This window comes from Podarcis vaucheri (assembly GCF_965113315.1).
Source record: "Podarcis vaucheri genome assembly, chromosome: 11".
Taxonomy (NCBI): Eukaryota; Metazoa; Chordata; class Lepidosauria; order Squamata; family Lacertidae; genus Podarcis; species Podarcis vaucheri.
In genome coordinates this window covers 32,302,335-32,325,594 of record NC_138749.1, presented here as the reverse complement: position 1 = coordinate 32,325,594, position 23,260 = coordinate 32,302,335, and the positions used below count along the sequence as shown (strand labels likewise).

Sequence of the window (23,260 nt, the reverse complement as noted above, 5' to 3'; positions counted from 1 at the left end):
CTGTTCCACAGAGTCATGAAAATGTCGTTGACAGAGGTAGATAATCCTATAATTCAGAATGAAATATATTTGAAAGTTGGGTTAGGATGGTTTGAGTTTTAAATAGGTAAACAGGTAAATATGTGTTCCTGGGCATATTGTATTCCTGGGAGCCCTTCATTCATGCTGGAAAATTGCTGCAGCTGATCAGCCCTTTGGATTGGAGAGCAGTGGAAGACACACTATGCAGCAAAGAAACAGGCACGGGCTTGGATAGGATACTGCCTGGCTGTTTTGAGTTGCAAGGGGAAAAGGTGGGATATAAATATATAACTATAATGTAAGAATGGAATTAACTGTAATAAACACTTTGTTCCATTTTTATCCCACTTTTCAGCAAACCTTTATCCCAAAGCAGTTTACAATAATAAAAAAATCTAATTAAAAACACAATAGGGTGGGGGAGGTATGTCTTTTCCTTTAGACCTAATTATTAAACAGTTGTACACTGATAGGATGCCATAGTGATATCCTTGGATAATTAGCTGTTCATGTTTCTTCCTGTTCCTATTTTGTTGCAAATTAAAATAAACTTCCCTTGAGACACTAAAACATGAACTATAACCTTGTTGTGTGTGCTATTTTTGTACATGCTCTGAGTGTGCTGTTCCATTTTTTTCTCTCTTAACATTACTGCATTGCCAAGTAATGCTCTTTTCCCATGAGAACATAGCAGTTGTCACTTATTATAAACTATATTTTCAAATATGCATTTGTTTACTTTCTACTATTAGTGGAGAAAAAAGTGGACTACATGTCTGCAAAGAACCACAAGTACTTCTACATTATTACTGCTGGTTGCTGAATTGTTTTTAATTTTTTTGAATTTAATATTTGCTTATGTGATTTTATTGTTTTGATAAAATTATTTTTGAGTTAACATTATACAAATTAACCTAAATAAAGAATTAGATGCTACTACTGATAGGCAACAGTGATGCATAATGCTTTGCCAAATAAACATTAACTCCATGCAGATATGACTGATTAGCTAAATGGTGTGTAATAAGGAGAATTGTAGATAAAATTCATAAATTATTTTATCCATAGGCTACACCTTTTTCATATGGCTATAAGTGGTTTTTCCTTTGGTTTTATTTTGTTTCTTGCATGATGCTTCCACTAGCTTTTCTATTTCATTGTGGATCTCTTCCAATCATTTAAAACCTTCTTGGCCCCTAAATATGGCAAAAGTTATGAGTTATATTCCAAACTCTTCAAACGACATGATATAATTTTTTTGTTTAGGTCTGTTCTTTGAAATGCATCCCAACACTAGACTCTAACTTTTAGCCAATGGACGTCAAAGCTATTGGCTACCTAAATCAACTGAAAAAAAGTCATTCTGAAATGGCTGAATTAAAATACGTTCCTGAGCACATTTGTGTTAGTCTTTTAAGATAATGATAAACAATAATGCCCTCTAGTGTTCATTCACAAATAATTTTACCTATTGCACTGAAGGTAGATATTTTCATGAGTCTTCAAAATATACTCATACTCCATTCTTCAAGGTTAGATTTTGAACTCTTGATGAATCCTATATTTTTAAAAATCAGTTATGCTGAGCCAGTTGATGGTTTTGCTCCAATTGGAATTAAAGGATGCCGGAAACACCAATTGGAACTATTTCTGCTGAAGATGAATTTGATATACTTGCTACTTTGTTTGAATTAAGAGACCTAAATTTGCCCTAATTCAAGCAAAGTTTCATATTTCCAGAACTATTGTATGCTTTTTCATTGAGTGTCTGTCACAAGTATGCCGTTGTATGAATTAGCAGTGAGAAAAAGATCACTACAATTATTATTTTTTACAAGGTGTAATTATTAAAAAATGAATAAAGCCAGCTTAATGTAAAATCTGAGTTGTATCCAGCAGTGCCACTCAAGCTTATGGTAAAATTTCCATCAGCTGAATGGGAAGGGGAACAGTTATTATTATTATTATTATTATTAATTATTATTATTATTAATATCCCCAACTCGGCTCTACAGGATTGCAAGTCCCTCAAGAGCAAGTTGGGTAGAGGGGGGGAAGGGGTATAAGGGGGATTGCCAAAAGTGGCTTCCTTCTCCATTCCACGTACAGAAGACTTACTGTAAGCAGAGCAACACTTAAGGGTGTTGCTAAAAGATATAGCTCTCTTAGATTTAATCCCATAATACTAAAATAAATGTAGTTGTCCTTACCTCACAATTCAGCATAATTCACTTAGAAATTGGATGGAACAAATCAGTTTTGGAAAATGGGGAAGGGAGCTAAATGAATTGGCATGTGAAGTCATTTTATTGAATATATTATTTTGCCCACTATTATAAGTTGCCCTGATACTGCTACCCACTGACTTTCTGCTTGGCTGATTTTAAGGATCTTAGTCCTGCTATACAGTAAATGAAGCTGAGGAAAACTTAGGAGCTTTTTTATGTGGATATTTAAAATCATTCTACAGTTTGACCTTACGTCTCACTGCAAATTTTACCAAGTCTTTGACATGCAGCTGAATAGAAATCCAATTAAAAGGTTGTTTAAAAGACTTTCTCTGAATAGCTACCATACATTTGCTAACCTACTGATATCCCAGCACACTGATTACTCTGTTGCTTTCAGTGTAGCCATTAAGTATCAAAATCAGCTTTGTTGAGTTGCAACATCTACAGGAGTTCTGCCTAAAACTAAATACTGTACTTGATGTGGCATTTCAATTCACTTGGCACTTAAAACATTTAACTCTTTAGCAGTGTGATTATGGGTGTCAGATTCAAGTGCTATGAATAAATACTGTGTTGCAAAGTGCGCTAGTCCAGGTTCTGTGATGAAGTATGTGCGTATTAAACAAAAGCCAAAGTATGTATCTGAAATAATGCCAAATGAATATGGTTAATTATCATCAACTGGTGCCCTATTGCTGTTAGGAGTATCCTACTCTCATGTAGGACCTTGGCAGAGACACATGCCCAACTGGCATGTTCTCTCCCTCCCGGTCAATCGTTCAGGAGCTTCAAAAGCTTTCTTCTGCCCAAACATCACAGTGACTAATGCCAAAAGGCATTAGTACACTCAGGGATCCGCAGACTATTCACAGTTTGCGTAACAGAACCAATAGCACAGCATATAATACACTCGGAGTATTCTGATTTAGCTTCAGCCTCTATCTCATCAGACAGCAAAGAGAGAAAACAAAGGGCAACAGTCCCACTTCACAGAACACAGTAACATAAACATCCTGTCTCCGTCACTTCCCACAATGTGGAATGAAAACATACACCATCATGTGATAGACAACAATCTCATGACTACAAACATGGGGAATGAATCTCCAACAAATACATGGACAGCTGGTGTTCTCTCTATATGTTGTGGACTACAACTCTGATCAGCCCCAGCCAGCTTGGCTAATGGTCAGGGATTATGGAAGTTACAGTCCAAAACATCCGGGGGGGGCAGGTACCACATCAGCTCTTCTTGTCACAAAGAAAGAAAATAACGCTATGTGCCCAAAAGTGTTTTATGAAGTGCTGAACACAATTTTCCATAAAGTTTATAGAGATCAAAACTCTGATTCTTATCATCAGCCCTCATTCACGCAAATGCTATCTTGCTAGTCTGCAAGTTCTTGTGTTTTTCTTTAAGGAATTCACCCAATTACAGATTTGTAACCTTGATAGTTGCTCTTATGGTAGCAGAGTGTTTTGTCTTACCAGAGACTACTTATATGGCTTCTGATACTATGGTAGGTAAGATATCTATATCTCTGTTAATTAGGAAGCTAGAAGTATGCACATGAGCACCGCGTGAAATCATGACTAAGGTCATGAGAAACTTGCATTCAAGTCTCACTATTAGTGGATTGGTGAACTGAGTTGCTGCTAAAATGTGAATTCCTATTTTTCAGTATTCCCCCAGCATGACAATGAGTGTGTGATCCATTACCAAGTCTCTTCATGAAGGCTGCACTGAGTTGGCCCTCTCCAGAGAGCTACTAAAGAAGAAAAATTACTCATCCCTGTGTACAGTTTAACAGAAACAATCTCAGCCACAATTGGACCCACCATTCCCCCCACCCCAACCATCTTTCCAGTTTTGTGAAGAAAGTGGGTCCTGATCTGGTTTCAGCAACTGTGTGGCACATCAGAGCTGCCCAAGACTGAACTGAACTGCAAACAGTTATCTGTGTATGTATATGTAGGGATAGGTGTATTATGTATGTGTGTGTTGCAGAAACATAGATATGCGCACATACATATATAGACCTGCAGGACGTTGTAAAATATTATCACATGACATCTTAAGTAGAAATAAGAAATAGGGACTTTTATTCCATCTTTTTTCATGTTTACATTTTAACTATTAAAAGAACTGCTTCCCTCTCCCCATCTGAACTGTTCCGTGCTGTTTATATCACTGCTTTGTAAGTTATTTTTTAAAGAAGATCTCGGATAAGTTCTGTTTTTTGTCAATGTCTGCCATCATGGATAGGAATAAAACTGCTTTTAAGAGGGCTCTCTCTCATAAGGTTGTGTTTGATACCAATAACATGTGAATCGATAACTACACTATCTCAAGAAACTGAAGAAACACATTAATCTTGCTTAACAAGTAAAACTTGTCCTTTGCCTAAAAAGTGAGAGAAAAGAAAATAGAAGGGGTTCTTTTCTTGTTTCTTCGTAGAAGCCTAATACTGCGATCCTAATCATATTTGCATGGTAATAAGCTCCACTGAGATAAGTCAGATTTACTTCTGGTAATGTTGAGGATCAGGGTGCAAATCCTTCAATATTTGTTTTCAAGGGAAGTCTGAGTATATCTCAACTTCTTTATCTATGCAGAGAAATACAACATTACTGTGTTGGGCTCTGGTTTGATTGCTGTAGCATCCAGCAATAAAAGTGGCAGGTTTTGACTTTCTGCCTTTCGAAAAAATAAAATCTATTTAGTATGATCTTCCATAGATGTAGTAATAATTTTTTTTTCCAGTTATAGATTCTATTCTAAGGCATGCTTTTTCTAACAGTCCACAATTGTCTGCTGGGATGACTGACACCCTAACTCCCAATTACCTGTTAAAAGCTAAAGGCCTATTAACCTTGTGTTGGGAGGGGTGGAAAGTTTCTTGCCCTTCTTCAATGGCCCTTCACTCTCTCTTCTTCCTTACCCACTATCTGCAATTTCCCGTTATCTATAATCTCATCAGACTTCTTCCAATGTTTCTGAGACCATACAAATATCCAGATTACTTCATTTAAATGTAGCATCTTAAAGAGTAGCATCCTAAATGTAGCATCCTAAATACTTATAAATTTATTATGCAATAAGCTTTTGTGGACTAGAAAAAGTTTATGCCATAATAAATTTGTTAAGTCTCTAGTGTTTTTCAGGACAAAAACAAACAACAAACTTGGTTACCCCTTCGGAATGCAAGTCAGATTCCTTCGACTATCATTAAGACCCAAATGACAGAGGAATTGCAACATGCAACATACAGGAGGAGAGAGCAAAAGTAAAGGGAGGTTGTGAGAATTGTCTCCATCCACTTCTATCCTCTGGAAGCCTCCTTTGGATCAAATAACCTTCCATGGATGGAAGGATAACATAGATCCCAAGTACGTCATGTTTTCATCTACTCTGTGCCTAATTTTTCCACTTCTGTTTGCACACTTCCCCAGCAAACCACATAAATTAAGAGCTAATAATGTTGTATACAACATCTAAAGACACTGCTATCTATAAATTTGTGTTTTTGTCTGAATTGTTTTCTGCTCCCTATTAAGTCTTTATAGAGGCTGTTAATATAGAAAACAAAATTGAAATAGGAAATTGTTTTCCAAATATTGGTTTCTTTCTAACATGCTAAGCATCCAGTTATACTGTGTCTTATAGTCATATGCAAGCCTTAAAGCCAAGCCCCCACCCTGCCTTTGCCCCAGAGAAAGAAATGTAGGTTTAGGCTAATTAAGACAAGAATACTTTCTTCTGTGGGAATGCCGATAGAATTGTTTTAGCACAGGTCTGCATATGGAAATTTTTCACACAGTAACTGATCAATCATATGGATATTTTTTTTAAAGAGGAAGGTGGGTAGTTAAAAGAGCACCTTCCTTTTTTTCATCCTGCTTATACTTGTAAATCGTTCCTGAATAAACTCATATGAATTCATGTCTGTGCCTCTCTAGGTATCCTTCAAAAAAAGCTGTAGAGTTCTAGCTACACGTGTAATCAAATATAGTCTACCTTTTGAAAACAGCGATAAATGTTTAAAACAGAGCTTTTTCTAATCCAGATCTTAATTATTTGCAGGCTTTTAAAATGCCAGATGCAGACAGAGTTATCAGGTAATGGAGACAGAATAACAGAAGTAGACAAGTGAATCATTTTGGGTGGGCTCTATGTGTATAAACTGTTGAAAATGAGTTTAAAATATTTTATTTGTAATTGGCATGGGGATGGTCTGAAGGTGAACATTCTCTCTCCCCTTCCCCCCATCTCCTGCTGAACTATCTTTAATGTTCATAAAATGAGTTGTTTCTAATTTACAATGCTTCTTCTGCCAGCATTTGCCAAGTAATATGTCTCAGCCAAATCTGGATAAACAGTTGCATAAGAGTAAACCCCTAGCACAGTTCCTTCAAGCTTTTGTTTCTGTGTCACATTTGCCAAACTTATATCAGGAAGCCTATTCATTTTCATCTGTTTTTTTGTTTTTGTTTTTTCCCCTTTTCATGGTTGTCAGCTGAACATTTTCTTGCTACTTTCCTGGCTGATTTGGTACATACCCCAAATTCCTTCTCATCTATACATTGGGTCCTAGTTGAAAGTATTGTTGCCAGAATAACTAGCATCCTATAGGCACCTTATTTAGATGTCATTTAACATCCATAATGGACGCAGCATTTGCCAATTGAGTTTAAAAAAAAAAAGGAAAATAATTTAACACTAATTTAAACATATGGATCAAAATCCTCCTACAGTTGGTCATTAAGGACACCAAACATCAAATAATGGTTTGACACTTTGGGAATGAGCCTTATGCTCAGCACCCCCTTCAACCCTTCATGTACAATCCTGGTTGGCAAACCATAGTCTGCCAGTTTCAATGTAATGGCCAGCTATGGTTTCCTGCAAACCAGGAAATAACTCATCAAGCAGAACATGCAGAAGAAGGCAGAGATGGAGAAGTAAGCACAGAATGATCAAACCATGTTTGGTGTTGCGTGTGAAATGACCCCATTGAAAGCAACGGGGATTAAATTAGTTATTGACTATAGCAAGATTGAGGCTATTTGTAAGATCAAATTGGGTGTTTTGTATCCTTATGGATAACAACCTAGAATCTTTGCGTCAAAAAGAGAAGTTGGTTAAAAGTCTATCATCACTGTGATTATCTGCCAACACGTTGGATGTAAGTGAGGCTATGGAGTTAGATGGATTTGATGAGCGAGTAGCTACTGTTAAGTTGTACCTTTCATTTGTGTCCTCACTTCACCTTGGTATCACAAGTTTTAGCCAGTAACTATTGCACTGACTCTTCCTGAGTCCTTCAAATAATTCAAGTATTGTAAATTTATACCCTGACTGCTATTTTCAAGAAATACACAAATGTTTATGAGGGGATTTGGCATGCAATACCACCAAGCTCATGCTTAATGCTTCAGAAAGCTATCTTGATTTAATTCATTGAAAGTCACAATACAATTTCAGCAGCAGCTTAAATATAGTCTGAATTGTTAAGGGTGACTTTGATAAATACTGGGTAAAAGGTAAAGGTCCAGTCAAAGGCGACTATGGGGTGCGGTGCTCATCTCGCTTTTCAGGCCGAGGGAGCCGGCGTTTGTCCACAGACAGCTTTCTGAATCATGTGGCCAGCATGACTAAACCGCTTCTGGCACAACAGAACACTGTGACAGAACCCAGAGTGCACGGAAACACTGTTTACCTTTCCGCCATAGCAGTATCTATTTATCTACTTGCACTGGTTTGCGTTCGAACTGCTATGTTCGCAGAAGCTGGAACAGAGCAACAGGAGCACACCCTGTCATGTGGATTTTTTGCCGACCTTCTGATTGGCAAGCCCAAGAGGATCAGTGGTTTAGACCACAGCGCCACCCACTCCCCTCAAATGCTAAGTATTATGCAGAGTCTTGTGGTATAATATATCACTTTCCTTTAAATAAGCTGAAATTCGGGCAAATATACACAGATCAAATTTTATAAAGTGTCTCAATTTGATTTCAAAGAACTAGAGTTCTGAGCATAAATAAACTTGTTCAGTTCAGATGAACAACTTGAGTCAGTTGTGAGGCACACAAATACTCTCAACATTGGTATTTTGAGCCTTTGCACAACAGTGACCCATGCTTTTTTAAAATAATAATAATACAGAAACCTATGTCTGTATAAACCTATGCCTATATATAAATAGTTTCTTGGAAAGAATTTGGTTCCCTCCCACCCTACTTTGAGTAGTCCTATCTGAAACATTTTTTTCTTACTTAGTGCTTAAGGTATGTATTCATATGAATACATAGTCATATTTTATCACCAAAATAAAAACTTTTATCCAGATTTATTTTGTTATTTAAATGTAAGATATGCAAGGAAGCTTCTCATGAAATGAGACAATTTGCCATTGATGTTGTCAGATGTGTGTCCTCTTTTGTTATACTACTTTTGACCAACATGGAAGCTTTATTTATAACTTGATACCATCCATTTTCTAGACATATTTGTGGGGGTTTTTTTTGAAAAAAAACTTTTCGAAATTCACAACAGTCAGATACTTTACAATGATTTGATGGTAGGAAGACATCCTCAGCATGTTTGCTTTGCATTATTAAATTGGACATTGCTATCTTACTTTCAAAAATTATTATGCCTAAAATCAAACATGTAAGCTGGTAGTCAGAAACAATGGAATACATTGTCACATTTTTTTCTACTTTAGCATCATTATGTTTGGTCCTTAATCTAAAGGGTTGCATCCAGAGTTGTGTGCCTGCACTAGGGCATTTCCAGTCTTCTCAGCTGCTGCTGCTGCTGAGGTTCTGAAGACTCTTCAGTAAGGTGTATTATATGGTGTGGGAATTGTAGTTATGGAGAAGAGTGCTTTCCTTATGCAACTGGGACTTCTGAAGTCCTTTCTTAGGCTTAGTATATTGAATTTTCAGTGAATAATCCTGTTCGTTCTAGATTATACTGTACCACAGACAATAATTAGAATGAGCATGATTCAGCCCACATTGCACACTTTTAAATACCACAGCTTCCATGAGTTAATTGATCACATGTTTGAATTTCTCTCATTAAAATGAATGGGACATAGAAGTGCTTATCTTTGGACCTGAACCAGCGAATATGGACATGATATGCATGTAGTATTCTCCAAGTTGTAGATGTATATATTTAATGAATTATGAGATAGATGCTGCCTGCTGATCAGTTCCTCTACACATTTATATATATATAAAAAACACAAATTCCTTCTTGTTGTTTATAGATCAAAAAGTTAATAGATTTCACTTTCCCCCTGGGGGAAGATTCTAACACCTATTCTATAGTCCAGCAGTTCCTCACATGAAATGCAGAAACTTTTATTAAAGGTTCTGTATTTTCACAGTCTTATCATTTTGGCTTTTTTATTATTACTGAATAAACAGTATCAAGACAACCGCAATAAAAATTATTTTTATAAGTAGTTTACACAAAAATCATTGGCAAAATCTTGCATGGAAGCCAATGCATGCCCTGTTTACATGAGTAGTGTAACGGTTCTAATTACTTTTTATGGAGCAAACTACTATCAACAGAAATAATCCTGTTCATACAGTCGTCCACAAAAATGGCTTATTTTGAATTCTTGGGCTTGGCTTCCTGTCCAAACAACACAAGAGTTATGCCAGTCACAGAAAGTGAAGAATTTCAAATTATGTTGGAAACCGCCACTCTCTTCATTTCTGCACTCATACTGCCCAGATAATATATGAGGGCTGTTCTTAGCAGTCTCCAAAGTTAAGAGCATCAGGACCCTTTTGGATAAGACCAAGATTCCACCCAGCCCATCATTCTTTTTCCAGTAGTGGCTGTCATGTGCTTCCAAAAAGTGCACAAGCATGAAGGCAACCTCTTTCCCCATGATGTTTTCCCAACATCTGGCATTCAGAGGTATGCTGCTTCAGTTAATGTCAATGTTCCATTAATTAATAATGGCTAATAAAAGTAAATGGATACCTTTTATGATGTCATATTTTCAACCATTTACACTAGGGGTTATTATAATCTTTTAAATGCACCCAAGTTAGTGGCCATCACCATTTCTTACGGCAGAAATTGCATACATAGAGTGAAAAAGTTATTTATAGCAAAAGCCTTTGCCTGTGATTGGAGTATCTCACAATAAAGCAGTTGTCCAACCATTTCCCCTCTCTTTACTTCTTCAGCTTCCTTTGCCCACCCCAAGTTCCAGTTGCCCTGAGCGTGAGTCATCTCAACTCATCATTTTGTCACCCGCACCCAGTGTAGTTCATCCATTTCATCCTAGGCAACTTTCCTCTCTTTTTCTGTTACTTCTTGCACCGTTCTCAAGCACTTCTATGCACGTATATAACCTTCACTCCTAGTTCCTTTCAACCCTTCCTTGCCAGATCCATCATCCTGCTCTGCAAATCCTTCTCCATTCCCTTTTGTTGTAATACTTACCAATGGCTTACCAAGGCTCACAGATGGGCATAACAGCTACCTTGTCTTTCCACCCGTTTTTCCTTTAGCTAATCCTCCATCCTTCACAGAAAATCAAACTCCTAAACATTTTTCAGCAAATCTGAACTTCTTATATTTTGGTATCTCGTTAATGAGCTTAGTTTATTGTGCAGTTTATTTCTCGTTTGCAAGACATACTCTATTCTACACGTCTTACCTCAGGATTGCAATTCCTAGCATTCAAAGCACAATATTTTGTCCTCAGAATATGCACTTCTTACCCTAAGTGGCGCATTCATTATTGTTGTGGAGGAATGTGGTGGTGTGAGTGCCAGATGGCTACTGAACAGCTTTGTGAGATAATTTAGTAATAAGCAACACAGTTCTGTTCTCACTCCCTAATGCAGGAATGGAGAACCTGTTTTTCTCCAGATGTTGTTGGACTGCAACAACTCTGATCCTCCCTGACTATTGACCATGCTGGAGCTAATGAAAGGCAAAGTCCATCAACACCTGAAGGACAGAGGTTCCCCATCCCTGCCCAGCACAAGTTTCTGAGCTGCTGGTTTAGGGTTTTTGTGATGGTGGCTTTTTAAATTCTGTCCGTTTCCTTTTCTTCTCCACTGGAATGCACATCTAGCCAGACTTTTTTTTTTTTTTTAATGGAGTTGGAATTGGTAATATAGGTATCTCCACATCAAGCCTTTTTTCAGTCCATCACTCCTTAATGCATGGCAAATAACACCATACATTACTGAAGATACATACATACATGTGTGTGTATGTGCATCAAACAAAGGATAAAGTGCAGTGGGGTACAATACATTTGTGCGTTAAACCCCATATTTCTTAGGCCGTAGTAAGCAAGACAAACGTGTTTGCTTTATGTACCTCAGTGTTTTGTGCAGCAAGCTTGTGAAGTGTGGACTTAAAGATACACTTTCAAATAGATCTTGTCATCCCACACTTTGTTTCATGCAAGAAACACAGGTGTTCAGCTTCCCAAGGGTCTGTAATAGAGCAATGCTAACTCATGTTGTAAATTATGCATATTAGTGCATAAACATATGATTTAGTAAGTAATGACCCCCCTTTTCTGTTGCTGTATATGTTTTCCTAGTATCATAATTTACAAGAGAAGTTTGCCTCATGCTGTAGGCAGTTAAAATGTATTTTCAGCTGTAGCCATGAATTCATCATCCTATTGGGGTTCCATCTTGTACAGGGTGAAGTTTACAAGAGAGTTAGAGCATTTAACGATGTGCAAAACAGCATCCATTCAAGCAGGCAGCAGTCTGAATATTGCTGTTTGGCATAAAGAAAATTGCACAAGTCCAAAAATTAAACTGTCCCTTGAATATACACAGAAAGTCAACATTGTCAATAGGAAAGCTGGTTCACACTGAAACAGACACCAATAAGCTAATAATCCAAGATGATGCCATTGATTTAGAAGTGCAGTTGTTGAGCTGATATGTGCTAGTAGAAGGATCTTTCTGTGGAAAATCCCTGCATTATAAGATTTGTAACCAATAAAGCTTCTGACTGCTCTTGACTTTAGACAGAACTCTGAATCTACAGGGGTGATCCACATACAGAAATGCAATTCCATGTATAAATAGTCCCTGTCATGGGTTCAATAGAGTGCTGCAAGAATACAAAATCCTTCCATCCAGAAGCTATTCAGAGGAACTGTAACCCAGAGATCTGCTTAATACTTGTGCATGCTAGTTTAAGAGGGGGGAAGTGGATCTACAGATCTATGGATGGGATGGAAAGACTTAAAAATGCAATGCAGAAACCCATACATTACCATGACTATCATTGTATTTTAAAACATTCAAAACAGATAATGGTCGCTCCCTCCTAACAAAAGATGTTCGTAAAAATATAATGACCCATTTTAAATTGTGTTTTAATTTATTTAGTAAAAGATTAGGAATCAAAACCAGAGTATTGGCTTTAAATAATGGTAAAACCCACAAGGAATAAAGTCTTCTCTGCAGACTATGATTCAGTAATATCTTTTATTTCAGAAAAGATGAGATCTTTACCAAAACAGATTTCTTAAAAGGGATAATTAGGTACATTTTAGTTAACTAACTTTTATTTCTTGTGATTATTCCCTTGAAAATAATTTGTTGTGGCATCTGTTTTTTTATAGTGCCTACTGTTAAAAGACAAAATCTTTTGTTACACAGATTGTTGTTTTCTGCCTTGAAAGTGTTTCTTTTAAAGGAAAAGGGACATCTGGGGTTAGGTCTGTTTCAGTTGTCTAATGCATCAGTAAACTATTGTCAATTTGCTAACATTTGCACAAGTTATTCTATGTAGACAATTTACTTTTTGTTTAAGACTGGCATTATAAACATCCATAATTATGGATATGCTGTAAATTATTGTAGGTTTTGTGTAAGAAAACCTTTCACCACATTACTACTGTCGATTCTTGGTTTTTGATTGTATAGCCATATGTCTTATATACCTGTTCTGTCATCAAAACCTCCTTTTCCTATATTGTTAAACACTTATTAAGCATGCTTATTAGTTTCTCATTTTATTTCATATAGCCCATGCAGCAATCACTGACAACATAAAATTATAATGTAATAGTTCAACCAGTCTACTTCATGTAAGTTATAGGAGTAGCTTGCAGACTCTAGTGCAATTCAACTGCATTGTAGCTTATTTCAGTGCAATCTCCTGTCTGATTACTCAGAAGTAAGTTTCACAGAGTTCAGTGAGACATACTGTACTCCCAAGTAAATGTGTACAGGATTGCAGCCTACAATATGTTTGTTTGGGGCATGTATGAATCTAGTGGAAAACTAGCTATTGAAATTAAGGTATAGAGACTGGTAGACCTAGACTTTAACTGTCAGGTGAAAAAATCCACACACACAGCTTTCAGGGAGACAATCCATTTAGAATTTTAATAGCAGTATCAAAAAAAAGAAGTCCCATATTTTTCAAAGCCCCTTCCAGACCATCTAGAAAACCTAGCAAGTTTATTCTTGCGGCTTCTGTGTAGCCCTGTATACAGGATCTAAATGTGCTTAAATAAAACATCAAAAAGCAATACTGAAATAGAATGCAGTATAGCAAACCTTGTCAAAATGCTATAAAATGACAATTTAATTAAATTCAGGTAGGTAGCCGTGTTGGTCTGATGCAGTCGAAATATGTAAAAAAATATAAAAAATGTCCAGTAGCACCTTAGAGACCAAGTTTGTTCTTGGCACATGAAAGCTTATACCGAGAACAAACTTAGTTGGTCTCTAAGGTGCTACTGGACAAATTTTTTTTAATTTTTAAAATTAAATTAAACTGTAACATGCTTCAGGCATAATTAACCTAATCCAACAGTATTTAATCCTAAATACTGACACATAGTAAATTTGAGCACTCTCTTCTACCTTAGTGTCTCTCATAATACAAAACTTCCCAAAATTAGTCTCCTCGATATCTGTGTTTGGAAGGCCGTTCTAAAATACAGGTTCAGCAGCAACATCATACTTTCTCCCCAACCCAGCTTCTTAATGAGAGTATCTAAGAGTAACCTTTTAAGTAATTAAAGAAGCAGGGCAATCTGTTGTGATCAGAAGTTCTGCAGCTATGTGTATGCCTACCAAGGTGCTGTTCTTTACTTGCTGTGCAAATCAGTTTTTAATTAGCAAGTAATATTTCAAGGACTTAAAATAGTAGATACATTAGAAATCACACACACTCATCAACAGCAGCATCCTTTGGTTTAAAACTGGATCCCTGTTTGATAGACCTCTAGAATCAATGAGGGTCTAATTTTGTGCACCAGATAGCTAAGCACAAATGGATTCCACTGACTTGATAAATAATCAAAATCAGCCAGAGTCCCTTTGTAGTAAGCTATCATGTATGTTGGTTGAGTGTTGTGTTTATACAGATACCAAAACATAATTTTATCCAGATTATTTGACGATACACTCCTAAACCCATTTGTATACCAATGGGGTTTCATTAAATTAAGACTATGTTGGGTTGAAATTCTACTGTACTGTACATTTGAATAATTTATATAATAAACATTCACTGCATTAACATAGCAAATATTATACTATTTACTAATCTTTGTGAATCTTAACTGCGTAAAAACATTTTAACAAAAAAGCTTAGACAATGCATTGCTTACAATACGTAGAATTTATATCCTGATTCTAAAGAACCTTTATTTAACCGTCTTACGACTTAAGTAGAATGTGCTTCCAAATACAGATGTTTTTGACAATGCTGACTCTTATATTAGTGCTTACTATGGTTTAGTAAATTGAAAATATTCTGTTTACATACTCATCTCCATTAAGCAATTTATGTCTGTCTGAGATTATTTCCCCCCTAGATATTTATGAGGCACAAATTTGAACACCCTAAAGCCGCTAAAGTGAGTTTGATGGATAGCCGTTCTAAAATACCATTGATACCCTCACTTCAGTTTAACCTCATGTTTCACATATAAAGTAGCTATAGGAAGATGATAGATGTGCACTGATCTTGCCACCTTCATTCTATCATAAGAACTGCACCACTGTTGACTATAATTCTTACTGTTAACCTACCTAGCGACTTACTTAGACACGGGGGCCTGGTACTTAGGGATCACTGCTACTGCTTCACATATTCACATGTTAAAGTGAAAAACTTTGAACCATGGAGGAGGAGTTTCACTTACTCCAGGCCATCTGTTTCTCCACAGCATGGAAATCACCATGCCCGCTGCAAATGCTAGGCTGATAATGTCAGTTGGGTCCAAGGAGTAGCAAAGGTTGTAAACTTGCCCTATGCTTCTGATATATGCCTTGTACTTCGGCACCAGCTATCTCAAATCTTGAATTTCTTTTACTCATAGATAGTTCCTTTTTGGGAGAGTAGCAAGTTGCAATTTGGAGAATTTACCGTAATAATACCAGAATACATTTTAGCCACACCAAAGCCCTATAATGACCCTTTAACTCAAGAATAACAACTCTTTCAGAAAACACACACGAGATTTCATTAAGTGCTTTACTATCAAACGAGAGAGAGTAGTAATAGTTTGCTCAGCTGTGCTAATGTTGTGAATAAGTTATCTAGCATCTATTTGTTTTTATGATACTTCTCAGTGCACCTATACATTTTTTATAATTGGTTTAGGGGAGTTTGGGACAGCTAATGTAACTGTACCCAACATTATTTACAATTTACACTGTTTACCTTTCATTGTCTTCCCTTCCTGTGTCTCTTAGTGTATGTTGATAACCAAAACAATGGATTTTTAGTAGTAGTTTCCTGCTTTCTTTTCTTCAAAATACTTTATTGACTATGGGTACAGCTGACATCTCATTCTATATCCCATCATGGGTAGCCGATTCCCTTTTTAAAGTGCCATAAGATTATAAAGTACACACACACAAAAAAAAAAAACCACAGTCCTAATTTTCCTAGTAATCTTTGTCCAAGTGACCTCATGTACAGAATAGGAAACATTATTCAGAATGCAATGTATTCATATACACATTCTGGTTCATGCATTAGTGTCAACTGTTAGAAAGCTTCCTTCCTTATCACGCTTTATCAGCACATTGTATGTATTTTCCACTATGAAAGACAGGTAGTGTTTCACTGACTCTAATTGAAAACACTGTGTATGCTTGGCACTTCGACAGAATTCCAAGATGGAAATATCATACTGTGTAGATGCATCTTATCAAAGTTTAATCTGATATTTTATGAAACCGGAATCCCAGTGGAATCTACACACTTGGATTTTGGTAAACCAAACAGCAGCTAGCCTGAAAAGTAACAGGTGGAGAAAACTATAACAAATACTTTTTTTAATGAGATTGGTTGGGGTATTTCGGACGTTTAACAATTTTAGCATATTCAATATTTTACTGCAGTTCCTTGAACGTGAACTTTCTACAAAGTGACCTGCACTTTGTGCAAAGCAACCAAACGAGTGAATAGCCTACTTTGCACCTGCCCACCTAATTGTCTGAAATGTCATTCAAGCCATAAATTCCTTTGAGATATTTTGTGTTTGTGCAATCAAGGCAGTTGGGTTTGACGCCTTAGGTGTAAAGATGGCTCTCCATGTACAGTTTGTGTGTATGAGTGCTTGGGTGCACATATACACAGATAACAGTAAGTCTGGTGTCTTTTTTGAAGCGAGGTATCTCTTTGAATTCCACCTACTGTGCTCTAGAAACTAGACACTTTTTAAATAAAAAAAATACAAACATTTTCTTTGAAAATAAGTGATACAAATACCTTGCTTAGTAGATTTGATATCAAAACTGAAGACCAAGAACTGAACAGGCAGGAGTGTTTTGGCATCAAATCTTTTTAAACTGTTCAAAAATTTTATTTAGTGGAAGTATAATTTAGAATTAAGTGGAATGTCAGAACAAACTGGGGAGTTTTAGAAATAAATCACTCAGCAATCATTTTATAAAGTTTAACTTCTAAATGCACTATGATTTATTACAAAAATATATTTTCTTCTGCTTGCAGATATGGTTGTTCCATTTTGTGATAGTTTTAAACTAAAGCAGTTAATTTTGTTGCACTGTGTAACTGCATGAATTCATCAAGTGTACATATGTACCTGTGCAACATTTTTTGGGGTTTTGTATTTGAATTTCAGTATTGGTTATTTTTGTATTTTACTTTACCTGTATTGGAGTTGTAGTAGACATAATTTATACATATGATTTAAAAACTGTTTTGCAACTGAAAAGTCTTCTTTAAATTGTAAAATTTTGTTGATGGAAACTCATTAAAATGGTATAAAATTATATTAACAATTGTTTTGTGTTTTGATGCTCTCTGTACATAAATATGTATTTATCTGTTTTAATGGTGTTGTGTCTTGCAATTTTGGATACATTTTAGAATAAAGTTTCATTTTACAAAAATAAGTTGTACTTTAAAAGCTATGTCGTTATCATGATCCAGGAATTGCCCTTGATAACTCCACTTGTTATTCCTAGAACTATTCCAAGATGGATGAGTAATTTAAACATTCTGGCTGGAATCCATAGAAGTACTCTAGGTGCATCTAAGTCTTCTGACATGTTTAGTGAGTTATGTCTTTCTTTCCTTTCTTCTGAACCATTCCATACTGTATCCAACTGTTTTGGAAAGTCCTCTCTGTTTTTAAATGAGTTTTGCCATGTGGCACAAGTACCTGTCTGAAAAACACAAGACTTTGTGTCATGCTGACCTCTGACTTCTGAAATGAGATCAGGAAGGGCCCCTATGGAGCTGCAAAAAGTCAGACGTTCAGCTGACCAGGATTTTGTTCATCCTTTTTAGTTAGCTGCCTGATGTGCCATGTGCTATGTGTATGTGTACACCCAGAGAGAAGACAGTGCAGAATTAACTCCTTGTCAAGATTCCCTGTCTAGAGTTATTAACAACATGGAGCAAAACAACCTTCAGGAAAAGCCAATTCAGGTACAGTATGTGTGTGAATGCGCACATATATTATTACTTAAAACAACGACAGAGGATGCTTGTTATTAAACAAAACTATTCTAGAATGGATTTATATTGTGTGTGTGAACATCAAATTACTTGAAGATTTTGCTATCTGCTTTGCCTTTTGAGATTTTCTTAAGTTGCAACTGCATGTTATAAGACTTTATTTGCATTTATTTCAAACATCCTACATATTGTTAATTAGAAAAGCCCCAGAGTTCACCAGCTGAAGACTTGCCATGCATTAATCTTAGTCAAAGAATTTAACTAGCTACTGCCTGTTTATCGTGGTTTCTCTCCCCTCCTTTCCATGGTCAAGCTGCTGCTGCTTTACAGAATATTCAAGAACTGTGGGGAAAGGCTTAATACAAATGTTTGAAATTGGGAGATCTGCTACCTAGAAAGAGAGGGTGAGTGTAGTTCTCATGCAAGGCCTAGAAGCAAAAGAAAATGTGCTGCAGGAGGCCAGAGAAGTGGGCAGTGGAGTCACTGCCAGAGGCGTACCTAGGTTTCCACCCAAGGAGCTGTATTGGCATCCTCCCCATCCCTTGCACCTTTGGAGAGGCACACTTTTTCACCCCCCTGGGCCTGTGTCCTTGGCGGGGGCCAACCTGACCAACTCCTAGGTACGCCCTTGGTCACTGCCCCACCAATAACAGTCTGCCTTCGCCCAACCACCACCTACCTGAGAGCCAGTGTGGTGTAGTGGTTAAGAGCAGTTAAGTGGTTAAGTCTCAATCTGGTGAACCAGGTTTGCGTCTCCGCTCCTCCACATGCAGCTGCAGGGTGACCTTGGGCTAGTCACACTTCTCTGAAGTCTCTCAGCCTCACTCACCTCACAGAGTGTTTGTTGTGGGGGAGGAAGGGAAAGGAGAATGTTAGCCGCTTTGAGACTCCTTAAAGGGAGTGAAAGGCAGGATATCAAATCCAAACTCTTCTACCTGCTTCCATACATTCAGCCAGGGGGTGGCACTGTCTTGTCAGCCTCCTCCTCCTTAGTCTCAGTATTGTCCTTGAAGAACTCAGTGGTGGGGGTGGGAGAGGACAAAGCTAGAATGGTTTTCTTCGGTTGTGTATTCTGTAATTGTACAGAATGCTAGAATGCACAGTTTGCAAAGAAGAAACTTGCGCCTATAGTACATATTCACACATTACAGTGGTACCTCAGGTTACATACGCTTCAGGTTACATACGCTTCAGGTTACAGACTCCACTAACCCAGAAATAGTACCTCAGGTTAAGAACTTTGCTTCAGGATGAGAACAGAAATCGTGCTCCGGCGGCAGCAGGAGGCCCCATTAGCTAAAGTGGTGCTTCAAGTTAAGAACAGTTTCAGGTTAAGTACGGACCTCCAGAACGAATTAAGTACTTAACTCGAGGTACCACTGTAATGTATTCATTGGTATCCATGTTCAGAATGGCTCTTTATTGGTGAAAAAACACATCCTTAGATGTTTTAACACATTAGCTTGGATTCTAGCAGTTCTCCCTTTCTGTCATCGTCTCCTTACATATCCCTTCAGATTATATATTTTTCCTTTGTATAAATATACGAAATATTTAGCAGCTAAGCATACATGCAGTACAGATCTTGAAGTTGGTCTGTATAACCTTGAAATGGACTCTTGATTTCCCCCCTCACAATTTAGCTGCACAATCTCCTCCTTAGAAACTAGTTATTGCAGAGAAGTTTAAAATAGCAGCCTTCCCTCTCTGCAGTAACTAGAAGGGCTGCTCCCCCTTCACCCGCTTTCTTTTTAATTCCAGAATCCCTCTATGCTGCCTAAAAGAGGTCTCATTATCCAGGCTGAGCACAGACAGCTCCAGGGAATTCAAGAAGGCTTATACGTGAGCAGATTTAGACTTTGCATTGCTCTGGGATGCCAACAGCTTTGCAGTTCCTAATCTTATAGCAAACAACAGATACACTATGGGCAGAAACTCTGGTCAGCTGGGTCAAACTCAGCTTAGATGAGTCTTGAACATAAGAGTTTATTTAAAAGAGCATTTTTTGTGAAAACCTAAGCAATTCAAATATGAACTGTACATTTGGACCCAAATTTAGTGACTGAAGCCAAATTGGAACATGTTTAGCTTTGAAAATATACCAGTGTTTTGTTGAGGTTAGAGCTGCTTTTTTGAGTGATGAACATTCATAGAGAAGAGAGTCTATAGACTATGGAAAAGGCAAGGAGGAGAAAATAATGGTCACTACGCTTAGTTTATACACACATTATTATACAGCAATTTCTAAAGCTGCTGGAGCCAGTTTTCCTGAGCAGAGATTTCAAGATTCCTCACTGATGAACACCTGCCAATGATAATTGAGTGTAAACTTCACTCTTAAAAACAACAGGCAAGGGAAATAAACTCAGTGTTGGGTTCTGCCTAATGATTTGTAAACACACCTATGCATCTGCAATGCTGGATTATATGAGATATGATATTTTGTATCAGGTGTTCCAAAGGGGAAATTGATTGGCATTGTTACTTCACACTTTGCTTTCAAAACAATAGTTTTAAGTCCTGCCAAAATATAAATATCCTAATTTGGGGGGAAATTAAGCTGGAGATAATTAGGTCAGAAATGTATAGACCACAGTCCAACTACAAAACCACTCAAAACAGCTTTTAAATACAACTAAGACCAAATTTTGCATAGAAGACACATATTGTAACCCAAAGAACATTGATATTTTAAAATACCAAATCTTCTGGCAAGGCTTAGCAGAAGCTCCGATATAACAGTGTGCAAACATTCTTCTTGCTGTGGCGCTCAAACTGAACAACAGAATGTTTCATTACTGTCCAGCTTCTCTCCTGGAAGTAGAATGTCAGGTTGACCAGAATTCAAAGCTCACACATGTCCCTAGAGACAAGAAGATGTGTGCAGGTGAGTAGAAAGACTGAGGACTAAAAATCCTTACTATAACTAGTCAGAAGTAAATCCTATTGACTTAAATAGGGCTTGCTCCCAGGTAAATGGGGTTAGGATTGCAACTGGGGTGTTGTTGGGAGGTTTGTTGCTGTTGGAATTTTTTTTTTTTTTGCACATTTATATATTTTGTGATTGGTGTAGAAACTGTTCAGGTGGGTTGTGTATTTTTAAATGTTTTATTTATTGTTTATAACTACTTTTGTCATGTAGTTGCATAGCTTTTCATGTTGTAAGCTACTTTGAGCGTGGTTTGAACTTTGGAAAATAATAATAATAATAATAATTTATTATTTGTACCCCGCCCATCTGGCTGGGTTTCCCCAGCCACTCTGGGCGGCTTCCACAGAAACCAAAAAAACATTAAAATATCATACATTAAAAGCTTCCCTGAATAGGGCCGCCTTAAGATGTTTTCTGAATGTCAGGTAGTTTTCCATCACCTTGACATCCGATGGGAGGGCATTCCATAGGGCGGGCGCCACCACCGAAAAGGCCCTCTGCCTGGTTCCCTGTAGCTTCGCTTCTCGCAATGAGGGAACCGCCAGAAGGCCCTCGGCGCTGGACCTCAGTGTCCGGGCAGAACGATGGGGGTGGAGACGCTCCTTCAGGTATACTGGGCCGAAGCCGTTTAGGGCTTTAAAGGTCAACACCAACACTTTGAATTGTGCTCGGAAACGTACTGGGAGCCAATGTAGGTCTTTCAAGACCGGTGTTATGTGGTCTCGGCGGCCGCCCCCAGTCACCAGTCTAGCTGCCGCATTCTGGATTAGTTGTAGTTTCCGAGTCACCTTCAAAGGTAGCCCCACGTAGAGCGCATTGCAGTAGTCCAAGCGGGAGATAACTAGAGCATGCACCACTCTGGCCAGACAGTCAGCGGGCAGGTAGGGTCTCAGCCTGCGTACCAGGTGGAGTTGGTAGACAGCTGCCCTGGATACAGAATTGACCTGTGCCTCCATGGACAGCTGTGAGTCCAAAATGACTCCCAGGCTACGCACCTGGTCCTTCAGGGGCACAGTTACCCCATTCAGGACCAGGGAGTCCTCCACACCAGCCCGCCCCCTGTCCCCCAAAAACAGTACTTCTGTCTTGTCAGGATTCAACTTCAATCCATTAGCCGCCATCCATCCTCCAACCGTCTCCAGGCACTCACACAGGACCTTCACCGCCTTCACTGGTTCTGATTTGAAAGAAAGGTAGAGCTGGGTATCATCTGCATATTGATGGACACCCAGTCCAAACCCCCTGATGATCTCTCCCAGCGGCTTCATATAGATGTTAAAAAGCATGGGGGAGAGGACGGAACCCTGAGGCACCCCACAAGTGAGGGCCCAAGGGTCTGAACACTCATCCCCCACCACCACTTTCTGAACACGGCCCAGGAGGAAGGAGCGAAACCACTGTATAACAGTGCCCCCAGCTCCCAACCCCTCTAGACGGTCCAGAAGGATGTTATGGTCGATTGTATCAAAGGCCGCTGAGAGATCCAGCAGAACTAGGAAACAACTCTCACCTTTGTCCCTAGCTCGCCGGAGATCATCAACCAGTGCGACCAAGGCAGTTTCAGTCCCATGATGAGGCCTGAACCCTGATTGGAAGGGATCCAAATGGTCCGCATCCTCCAGGCGTGCCTGGAGTTGTTCAGCAACCACACGCTCAATCACCTTGCCCAAGAATGGAAGATTTGAGACTGGGCGATAGTTGGCCATACTGGCCGGGTCTAAAGATGGTTTTTTAAGAAGCGGTTTAATGACCGCCTCTTTCAGCGGATCTGGGAATGTTCCCTCACAGAGGGAAGCATTCACCACCCCGCAGAGCCCATCGCCCAGCCCTTCCCGGCTAGCTTTTATAAGCCAGGATGGGCAAGGATCAAGGAGACAGGTGGTTGGTTTCACTCGTCCAAGCAGCCTGTCCACATCCTCGGGGGTAACGGATTGAAATTGATTCCATGCAACTTGACCAGACAGGGCTCTAGCACTCTCCCGCCCCAGCCCTGCTCCCACGGTGGTGTCTAGCTCCTTCCGAATATGAGTGATTTTATCTGCAAAAAACGTTGCAAAATCGTTGCAGGAGATCTTGGGGTCTTTACAAGGCCCGGAT

At 38.3% G+C, this 23,260-nt stretch overlaps 1 protein-coding gene across 9 annotated transcripts in view; it reads left to right on the top strand.

The window, feature by feature from the left end:
* SSBP2 (single stranded DNA binding protein 2) overlaps nucleotides 1-17,540 on the top strand; it is a 136,684-nt gene extending 119,144 nt beyond the window's left edge. For all 9 annotated transcript variants that reach the window (XM_082192002.1, XM_082192006.1, XM_082192003.1 and 6 more), the window contains one exon: nucleotides 3,935-17,540. In XM_082192002.1, the coding sequence (XP_082048128.1) occupies nucleotides 3,935-3,964 (30 nt within the window). In that variant the 3' untranslated portion in view covers nucleotides 3,965-17,540. The remainder of the gene's footprint in view (nucleotides 1-3,934) is intronic.
* Nucleotides 17,541-23,260: the final 5,720 nt, after the last annotated feature.